The sequence below is a fragment of the Cotesia typhae genome, unplaced genomic scaffold (genome assembly GCF_013202065.1).
Source record: "Cotesia typhae breed Kobodo isofemale line unplaced genomic scaffold, CoteBio_Ctyphae contig_119, whole genome shotgun sequence".
NCBI lineage: Eukaryota > Metazoa > Arthropoda > Insecta > Hymenoptera > Braconidae > Cotesia > Cotesia typhae.
The window spans coordinates 2,434,437-2,445,105 of NW_027423712.1; the positions used below are offsets into that span (position 1 = coordinate 2,434,437).

General features: G+C 27.9%; 4 protein-coding genes across 5 annotated transcripts; 2 read left to right on the forward strand and 2 right to left on the reverse strand.

Moving 5' to 3' along the window:
* Positions 1-463: 463 nt before the first annotated feature.
* On the forward strand, positions 464-1,511 carry Mgr (prefoldin subunit mgr). The gene is made up of 2 exons (XM_074251091.1): positions 464-623; positions 792-1,511. Exons 1-2 carry the CDS (start codon positions 540-542, stop codon positions 1,287-1,289), a joined length of 582 nt encoding a protein of 193 aa, XP_074107192.1. The 5' UTR covers positions 464-539; the 3' UTR covers positions 1,290-1,511.
* Positions 1,476-3,322, reverse strand: LOC141532645 (c-Myc-binding protein). The gene is made up of 3 exons (XM_074251101.1): positions 3,164-3,322; positions 2,934-3,055; positions 1,476-2,052 (listed from the first exon to the last, which is right to left on the reverse strand). Exons 1-3 carry the CDS (start codon positions 3,176-3,178, stop codon positions 1,887-1,889), a joined length of 303 nt encoding a protein of 100 aa, XP_074107202.1. The 5' UTR covers positions 3,179-3,322; the 3' UTR covers positions 1,476-1,886.
* Positions 3,323-3,424: 102 nt separating this feature from the next.
* Tos (Exonuclease tos) lies at positions 3,425-7,274 on the forward strand. Of its 2 annotated transcripts, XM_074251066.1 has the most exons (5): positions 3,425-3,887; positions 3,964-4,083; positions 4,174-4,435; positions 5,360-6,582; positions 6,652-7,274. In XM_074251066.1, the coding sequence occupies exons 1-5, from the start codon at positions 3,727-3,729 to the stop codon at positions 6,995-6,997; spliced, it is 2,112 nt and encodes a 703-aa protein (XP_074107167.1). In that variant the 5' UTR covers positions 3,425-3,726; the 3' UTR covers positions 6,998-7,274. The 2 variants fall into 2 exon arrangements, with proteins under 2 accessions (XP_074107167.1, XP_074107157.1); XM_074251056.1 differs by having other exon boundaries at positions 3,426-3,887; positions 5,360-7,274.
* A 768-nt stretch (positions 7,275-8,042) lies between these two features.
* Vha26 (V-type proton ATPase subunit Vha26) lies at positions 8,043-10,422 on the reverse strand. The gene is made up of 6 exons (XM_074251080.1): positions 10,290-10,422; positions 9,826-10,209; positions 9,393-9,568; positions 9,150-9,318; positions 8,461-8,644; positions 8,043-8,396 (listed from the first exon to the last, which is right to left on the reverse strand). The coding sequence occupies exons 2-6, from the start codon at positions 9,856-9,858 to the stop codon at positions 8,278-8,280; spliced, it is 681 nt and encodes a 226-aa protein (XP_074107181.1). The 5' UTR covers positions 9,859-10,209; positions 10,290-10,422; the 3' UTR covers positions 8,043-8,277.
* Between the last annotated feature and the right edge of the window lie 247 nt (positions 10,423-10,669).

Below are 10,669 nucleotides of genomic sequence, written 5' to 3' on the forward strand. Positions count from 1 at the left end.
TCATGAAAATTAAGAAAATTAAAGTTAGCCGACATCTAAAAATTTTTTAAAAAATTTCATTTGTAAGAAAACTTTAAAAACTGTAAGTGCAATTTTTTAAAAACATTTTTTTTTTCCAATTTAATAAATGAAAAAAAAATTAAAAACGTTGGCTAGCTTTAGTATTGTAAAATAGTATTATACTGAAGTTAGCGGTCAGCTGTCAATTAAAAAAATTTTTTTAACAAATTAATTACAATAAAAAATGCTTCTAAAAATTTTCACTGGTAATTTTTATTAATTTTTAGACGTGAAACTTTTTAATTAAATTTTTTTTATAATAATTTAATAGCTATAAAATTCTAAAAAATTTTTTAAATCTGTCAACTTCAGTGATATAAAATAGTCAACAGAATAGAACTCTATATTATCAATTGAACAAAAAAAAGTAAAAGATTTTTCCAACATTTTTCTCTCTCCAATAAATAAAATTTTTACTCGATACATAATCACCGGTAGTAAGTAGTTTTTATTATAAAATAAATAAAACGGCTAACGAAATGGAGGACGGTGATAATAAAATAATGTCTGAATTAAGCGACGACAAAAAATCATTTGCTGGAATACCTGAAGCTGCATTTGTGGTAATTATTTATTTATTTATATTCATCAATGAAAGTAACACTAACCCCCAAACCTCACTGAGTTTTCTAAACACTTCTCCTTATAAGGGCATCATTAGTTGCCACTCAATTAATTATATCGAAGATGAACAACATAATTTATATTAATTTATTTATTTTGAAAACCAGGAAGATGTTGACGCTTATATGGCGTTGCCGGAGAACAATGGCCAGGTAGATAAAGCACTCAAGAGGCTGGACGAGAGTCACAACAAGTACAAATTCATGGAGTTCAACTTAGCCAGTAAGAGGCGAAGACTTAGGTCCCAAATCCCGGAGCTCGAGAGAGCGCTGGAGATGATTAAAAAATTGCAAGCTGAGAAGAACAGTAGCCAGAACCTCGAGACGCAATTTTTGTTGTCTGAGCAAGTGTTTGCTAAAGCTATTGTTCCACCTACTGACAAAGTGTGCCTGTGGCTCGGTGCCAATGTCATGTTGGAGTACACCTTAGACGACGCTCAAGAATTGATGATTAAAAATATCGAAACTGCGAAAACAAAGTTGGTTCAAGTTGAGCATGATTTGGATTTCATTCGCGATCAATTTACCACCACTGAAGTTAACATGGCCAGAGTTTACAACTGGGACGTCAAGAAGAGACAAGCTGCTAAAACTACGGCGAAATAATTAATTACAAATTGTATTATAAATTTCTATTTAGAAATTCTGATTTTGTCTTTTGAAAAATTTTTAAGTTCTGTTAAAAAACTCAAAAGTTTTTTTATTAGACAAATCAAAATTTTTAAATAGGAAAGTTTTAACTAATTTCACCTTAATTAAAAAAAAAAAAAAACAGTCACGCTTTTAAAAACATTATTTTAAGCAATAATAAATTTATTTGAATTTTTAGTTACATGTTAATAACATTTTTATTTATAATTTGCCTTACAACTATATAAGTCAGTTCTTTTTTTTAATTTACTATATATTATTTGTGTGTCAATTAATTGAACACTTAGTCACAGCTCAATAGTTGGATTAATCACTATTGGACAAATAATCACAGTAAAATACTGATAATTTAAATAAGCTAATTTAACATTAATAATAATAATAGTCGAAAATTCATATTTTGTAAATATTAAATTTTGAATTAAATTTATCATCTTTAAGGCACATTTATAAATCTTCTGTGTAAATAGAATATTTCTATTAGAAATTGAGATGTTGATATTTATAATATTAATAATAGTGATGAGAATGTATCTTGAGTAGGTGAACAGTCTATTCCTCAGCCAAATCCAGCTTGGCTAATTTGTCTCTCAACTCACGGTTTTCAGCTTCTGCTTCTTCTAATCTCTTCTCCAAAGATTCCGAGTCTTGAACACCACTGGTGGCTCCAGCTTCTTCGGTGATTTCAGTCAATCCTCCAAGATTTTTTCTGATGTACCTACAATATAAATTCGAAAAATTAATACAAATTTATTTTTAGTTTATAACAGACTAAAATTAGCAGACACTAGACAATTTTTTTTTTTTTTTTTTTTAATTAAATATGCCCAGAAAATTATTTTTAAAAAATTGCATTAATTATTTTTCTAAGCTTCCAAAGATCAAAATTTTTAAATAAATTTTTTTTGGTGTAATTAATTTGTTAGAAAAATAAAAAAAAATGATCAAATGTCATAATACTAAAGTTAGCCGACATTAAAAATTTTTTTTTTCAATAATTTAATTAAAACAAAAAAATATTTTTTAAAAATTGCACTTACAGTTTTTCAAGTTTTTTACAAATGAAAATTTTTTTATTTTTTTGTATTAATTTTTCCAATAAAAAAAACTTCTAAAAAGTTTTAGATGTCGGCTAACTTAATTTTCATTCAAATGTCTCTCAATTTCAGTAATGACATTAAAGTTAACAATCACTTGACTATTTTTTAATTTTTTTAACAAACAAATTTGTACTAAAAAATTATTAAAAAAAAAAATTAATTTTTCAATTTGAAAATTTTCTAAATGTCAATTTTTTTTCTAATTCATTTTTTCATAATTTATTTATTACAAAAATTCTAAAAATGATGAAATATCTGCTAAACTAATTTTTATACTTTAGTATCACAATTTTGGAGTTAGCCGACGTTTTGAATTATTTGATTTTTTTTTCATTTATTAAATTATAACAAAAAAAAAAATTTTTTTTTAATTGCATGTGTAATTTTAAAAATCTTTTACATGGGAAATTTTTTTTAAAAATAAATTATTAAAATTTTTAAATGTCGGCTAACTTAATTTTCATTTCAGTATCACGTTCATAACTGATAAAATACCTACTCAATTGCATTAGTTGGTTTTTCAGGCTCTTCATACAGAGCAATTAGTACTTTAGTAAGACCATCAAGGACACCGGAGCGTTCCAAATACCTCCTGAATTCGTCTCTCTTTGAATCACTCGGCTGTAAATTTTTTTAATAAATAAAATTGTCATTGGTTGTCAAGGCAACATGTCCTTTTTTATATTTTCAAATAATTTGCTTATAACTAACAAATAAAAAATAATTTACCTTGTAACTGGCCATTTTTAATAATTTAAATCTCTGATTAAATAAATGGTAAGTAAATTTATCAAAAATAGATTGTCCTGATTGATTTTGAGAGTTTATTATTGATGGTCAGTCTTTCAATGATAACTAAATAGAAACGACAGGTGAAGTACGCCACTTAAATGACACTGTGTCGCATTCTGGTGATTAAATTGACCAACATCAATTTGTACACCGGCAAATTTATCTTTTCTTTTGTTATTTCGCTGGTTCCCGCGTGAATATTTAACCTGCAAAGAATTCCTACCTTGTCGTCATCTTGGTTAGCAAGACGCTTTGTAAACACATGTGTAAAAATTTACTTAACTCATTTTTTTAGTCATCAGTTGTTTCGTTTAATTAAAATATTGACAATTTGCTAAAATAACAGCAGACATCATCTAAAATTCTGTGATTAATTGCTGATATTCATTTATGATTATCAATTTTTACTCTGGCGAACAATGATACATACTTAACAGTTTTCTATTTAGTTTATTTTGTTTTAAAAATATTTTAAATAATTTACAAATCAATTTTTCAATATGGGAATCACTGGGTTGCTGCCGTTTTTGGACAAATCCTCTAAAAGAGGAAACATCAGTCAATTTTCAGGAGGTACTGTTGCTGTTGACACTTATTGCTGGCTTCATAAAGGTGTTTTTACCTGCGCTGAAAAATTGGCCTTGGGAGAACCAACTGACGGGTAAAATAAATCATGATTAAAATTATTAATTATTTTTTTATTACACATTATTAAAATATTTATTATTTCATTTTAGATATGTACAATATTGTCTCAAGTTTGTGCAAATGTTACTGGCGAACAGGATCAAACCAATCTTGGTGTTCGATGGCTGTTATTTACCTGCTAAAGCTGAGACGGAGATAAAGCGACGAGAGTAATTTTTTATTATTATTTTTCACTTATAATTTAAAAAAAAAAAATTAATATATTAAAACTGTATTAATTACTGAGTTATATTGGTCAGGTCGAGAGAGACGAATAAACGAAGAGCAGCAGAGTTGATGAGAATGGGCCGTAATGCTGAAGGAAAAGCTATTCTCCGTAGATCCGTGGATGTAACTCATGAAATGGCTCTGCAAGTGATTAAAAAGTGTCAAGAATTAAATGTTGATTGCATTGTTGCGCCATACGAAGCAGATGCTCAATTAGCTTACTTAAATACATCCGGAATAGCTGATGTTGTTATTACTGAAGACAGTGATTTGACGTTATTCGGATGTACTAAGGTTTATTTTATTTTTTATTTTAATTTATGATATTGAAATTTAATGAGAATTTATTTAGCAGATATTTGTTAATTTTTAGAATTTTTTAACAAATAAATTAGAAAAAAAATTGACATTTAGAAATTTTTAAAAATTATAACTGCAATTTTTTAAAATAGTTTTTCAGAAAAGATTTATTTATTAAATAAAATTAAAAAATTATCAAGTGGCTGCTAACTTTAATGTCATTGAAATTGAAAGTTGACAATTTTAAAAAATTTTTTAACCAATAAATTATAGAAAGAAGAATAGATTTAAAAAATTCCATCTTTAGAATTTTTAAAAAATTACAAGTGCAATTTTTTACAATACTAAAGTTAGCCGATGCTCTTAATTTTTTTATTTTTTTTATTTATTAAATTATAACAAAAAAATATTCTTAAAAAATTGCATGTGTAATTTTTAAAATTTTTTCTTTTAATTTTTTTTAAAATAATTTTTCAATAAAATAAATTATCAAAATTTTTAAACGTCGGCTAACTTAATTTTCATCAATTTTTTAGATCTAATTTATTATTTAAGAAACAAAAATTGTCAAGTGCTTCAGTCATCAAAGCTTGCATTCTAGACTAAAAAAAATTTTTTAATCAATGATAGAATAATTAATTTTTTACTAAATATTGATGAAACTGAAATTAGCAGAAATAAAAATTTCTTGAAATTTTTATAACAGATCAATTATTATAAAAAAAAATATTAAGAAAAAAATCGCAGTTGCAATTTTTTTTAATTTCTACTCGTGGAATTTTTTTACTAAATTTTATAAACTATAATTTAATTATAAAAAAAATTTTTTAAATGCCTAGATGTCTGCTAAATTCAGAATCATAAATATTATAGCAAAAAAAAAATTGTCAATTTAATTAAAAAAAATAATTCTTATAGATATTTTTTAAAATGGACATCCATGGCAATGGCGTGTTAGTAGAGCAAGAGCGTCTTCACCTAGCGATGAATTTATCCCCAAGTCAATTTGACCTTGATAAATTTCGTCATATGTGTATTTTGTCCGGATGCGATTATCTACCATCATTACCAGGAATCGGACTGAACAAAGCCTTTAAATTTATATTAAAGAACACAGACCCGGACATTCACAAAGCTCTTGTTCGACTGAGTTCGTATTTGAACATGAAATCACTGTGTGTCACCCCGGAGTATCGAGATGGATTTATCCGAGCGCTTGTTACATTCAAGCACCAATTAGTATTTTGCCCAATCCAGCGAAAACAAGTGAGACTGATACCTCCACCACCGGAGGTAACACTAGAGCAATTGCATCACGCAGGAGATGAGAAACCCGCTGATTTAGCGTTCCAGTTAGCTCTGGGTAACTACGATCCCACATCGATGAAAAAATTGTACGACTACAATCCAGATAAAGCGCTGAGTCGCCCAAGGAACTCTTGGCACAAAGGATCCGGAATTCCGAGCTCGAGTATTTGGTCAAAAGACTTTAAAATTTCGAGTGTTAAAAAGAGTCCAGTTAAAAAGTGTAACAACACAAAGTGGCCGAACACTGCTGGTAAAGTAATTGCTTCAAATACAGATGCTCTGAAGTCTACATCGAGTCCTTTAAAGCGATCTTTCGAAGACATGGAGACTGATCTTAGCGAAAGTGATATTATTAAAATGTATGGTAGCAATAAAATGCAAAAGAATGAAGTGACAGCTGAGACGAAAGTCAAAAAAGAACAAAAAGAAGAAGAAGAAGAAAAGGAGGAGATAAAAGAACTAAAAACACCTCCTCCAGCATCTCCGCAAAATAAACCGAACCCATTTTTAAAAAAATCACCCGAAACATCACCTTGCTTGGTTCGAGGCTCGCGGAGAAGAAAAGTACGGACTTTTATTGCTGTCGCGCCTACTGTAGTTGACGAAACGTCTCCAGTTGTGAGTAAGTACTTTTTTGATGATTCAAAGATGACAAATGAGGGAACATCAACGATAACCAAACCTGCAGCTGCAACAAATTTAATTAATCCAGGAAGCCATATCATTCCAGAAACACAAGACGAAGACTTACCATTGTCTCAACCTGACTCTTACAAAGAAAATAAGACTGATATAAATATCGAAAAATTTACGGAAAAACAGAAACTCAGTAGGTTAGATTCTGGAATAGATATGAAAGATAACAGAGATTATTACGTAAATAATGATGTAAAACTTTGCAGCGACCAAGTCACCTCTCCGGCCGAGGAAGAAGTGTGTAATTCATTTTCTGCTGATGATCATGAGAAGAATTCAGAGACAGATCCAGCTCCTGACGACGGGATAGACTGTTCGGCAAACACCTCACAAGTTAATAACTTGAGGAGTAGTTTATTTAAGTGGTCCAATCCCAAGATAAATTTAAATAAAGTTCATTCTTTTGACAGCAGTCCGATAACTATGAAAAATAGTAAAAAATTACAAAGGACTAAGTCGGCGAAAATATCGGCTAAAAAAAGTCCACCCGCTACTCAACAAAATCTATTAAATTCCTACGGATTTGAAAAGAAAAAAGTATTGAAATTATAAATTATGCTTTAGTACTTTTTTTTTAACCTTGTTCGTAGATGGACTGCAGTATTTTTGCCTTATCTAGTTAAGAGATTTGTTATCGTGTTGAGAAATTGTTAACTCAGGAATAATTTATATCAAGGTAGCTCTGAACTGCCATACTTTTTCATTTTTACGATTTTTTTTTTTTTCTATAATTAATTTGATATTGTTATTATTACTATTATTAATTTTTTCATTGATATTATAAGACGTTAAGTAATAAATGTCATAAACGTGATCAAAATAAAATAAACTATTTTTTTTATAATTTTAAATTACAAGATTTCGCTGGTTGAATAAAGATTAATAAATTTGTTTTTTATATTTTCCACATGTATCTATATTCGAATTTTTCTACTATGCCATAGTTGTATAATACATCGAATTAAATACATATTTACATAAATATAATAGCATAATTATTATCATAATTTATTTTAATTAAATTTTTCTTTAACATGCCCAACAGAGATTGACTTGATTAAATCTACAGTAAATTACATACATAATATAATATATTATATTATAGAATAATTAATATATTTGATGTGTACATACTCGCATGAGTATCAATGATTAATGATTAATTAACACGGTCGACAGATAATTTGGTACTTGTAAATTACCAGAAAGAAAATTATAATTTTTTTTTTTTTAGATACAAGATGATTTACTTTCACATTATTATTAACATATTAATTAACAATCCAAATAATGATTTATTGCGTTTAGAGTAAAACTAATGTGCGTTCATCAAATCAATCAATTTTTTTTTTCCTTAAAAAAAATTAATTAAAAAAAACCGCTTATTATCTAGAGACGCATGTGGTTGCTAAAACAGTAAATATTATTCTGATGTATATATAACGCAAATAATACTGGCATTTTGCCAAGAAAATACATAATACTACCAATATATTAGTGTATTAACAACAATAATAACCCACAAAATAAACAGTAGGCCACTATATTATTTAGAACGCACATTAATAATTATATTAATTTATTTATATACTCTTAATTCAGTTTTATAATTTTTATTTTAAATAAACTTCTATTAAGTCATTATTATTTATCTGACGATCTTAGCAGACATTTTGTTCGGCATACATTTTTCAATCCCGTTGAAAGTGTGTATTTTCAGATATTTTTAACAGTTGCGAATAAGGGAATGTCTTTTTTTTTTTTACTTAACTTTTCTTTGTTATTTATTAATATTGGTATTTTTTTTAAAAGATATGATTTATAATTAAAATTTAATCAGTGAACTTGCGGTTTGGATTACGCCCGAACAAGGATGACCGTATTTCTGGGACCAATTGCTGGGCAATCAATTCTAACCGTGTCTCCAGGGTGTTGACGATCTTAATACGGCCTGAAAAATACGTTCATTAGTCTCCAATAAATTCTACACATGATTACTCGTAAATTAAAATTACCTCTGGCAGCAATCAAGTCAACTCCACCGCAGCTCTCAGCTGGCAAAAAGTTGTCCTGGTCTACTTTAATAACAACCTCCTTCTTGGAAATATTCTTGTAAATTTCTTGGATTTCGTCGATAAATGATTCGACAAGTGAAACGTCCATTTGACGGACACGGAGCGTGACATTTTGTTCCATCAGCTGTAAAAAAATTTATTGGTTTATTTTTTTGTGAGGCTGAAGTTAGCAGACACTTGACAATTTTTATGACATTAAAGTTAGCTGTCACTTGACAATTCTTTAATTTTTTTTAGCAAAAAAATTTCTTCCAAAAAAATATTTTTAAAAAATTTCATTTGTAGTTTTTAAAAATTTTTAAATGTCAATTTTTTTTTGCCATAATTTATTTGTTACAAAAATTTTTAAAATTATCAACTATCTGCTAAGTTAATTTTCATAAATTTAATATCATCAATTTTTTTATTTTTTTTTTTGAAAAAAAAAAATTAGGCATGGAAAATTATTTATAAAAATCACATTTTTAATTTTTCAGAGTTTCTAAAGATGAAATTTTTAAATAAAATTTTCTTGTTATAATTTGTGTTAAAAAAATTCTAAAAATGATCAGATGTCTCTCAATTTCGGTATCATAATTTTGTAGTTATCTAATTCTAAATAAATAAAAAAATAATTTTTTATACTGTACCTGGTAAAGAGCCTGGATAATTAGCAGCTTCAGAACTTCAGTGTACTTTTGTCGGTCTTGGCCAATTTGGGCTAGTCTTTTTCTAGCTTCGTCAAGGCAATTTCGTACGTGATCCTCTCGTACTTTTAAAACTTTGAGTCTCGCTTGGTTCAGCATGTTAGACGATTGACTGAAAGTGATAAAATAATTAAATTAACACGCCCAATAAATAATAATAAAAAATAATTGGATTAAAAAAATTACATTTTCTTTTGCAGCTCAACTTGTTTTTCCTTCTTCTCGTAGTACTCCATAATCTTGAGCCGCTGTTGCTGGACAAGACGACCCTTTTCAATGTTAAACTCTTCCTCGGCTTTCGCATCTATTTCTTCAGCTTTTTCATTGGCCTCTTGTTCGATGAAAGCCATCATATGCTTAATCTGCAATAATATATATAGCATTATATACAATTATTTGATTGATCAGCCGTGTCATTACTAATCGGAGTTCAATAATTATATCTACTCGAAAAAACACCTTTATTTTTCATTATTCTGCTCTGACATCTCAAAGAAGAGATAATTAATAACATAATAAAATAAATACGTATTTAAGAATACTTTGGTGACGAAAAAAATATCAATAGCGATTCAAGGACCCTCAAAAATATCAAAATTTATTGTAAAAAATATCTCACCTGTTTTTGTACGTCAGCATCGCTGAGAGCCATGATTAGTGCTTTTGATTTAACAAAAAACTCGTCGGAAATACAATCGGCTGGCTGCCTTTAATTATTTATTAAAAATAATTAAGCGAAGGTAAATTTGTGGGTCTAATGATAGAAAAAGTCAACGCCTATAAAACACGACTGACTTCGAGCACTACCCAGTGATGATCATATGACCACATATAACATGACTTGTGCGCGCGCAACCACTAGTCAAGCTGGCGTTTGATCCATTTGCTCAAATAATTAATTCATCAAATTACTTACTGATTATTGACAGGTGTATTCAATTTGTAAATTAACCATATATTTTTTTACAGCGTGCTTAATGGTTTTTGTCTGAAATTTTTGATCCTGAAAAAAATTGGAAATTATGTACTAATCATATGATACTGGGAAAACACAGAAACACACCAAAGGTGAAAATTACTTACCAGTAAATGGCAATACTTAGTCAATTCAATTTAAATTTTCTCTGCCAGATAGCACTGTCAAGTCAAGAAGGGATATTTAAACTGACAGGTTGGAAAATTTTATTGTTTTAATAATACCGACGTTAGCAATCAGCTGTTAATTAAAAAAATTTTTTTAATAAATCAATTATAATAAAAAAAACCTTCTAAAAATTTTCACTTGTAATTTTTATTAATTTTTACAAGTGAAACTTTTTTATTTATTTTTTTTTTAATAATTTAACTGCCATAAATATCTAAAAAAAATTTTTGCATCTATCAACTTCAGTATCATATTTTTTTAACAAGTTAAAAATATAATTTCTGTGAATAATATTAAAGTTAGCCGACATTTTTAATTT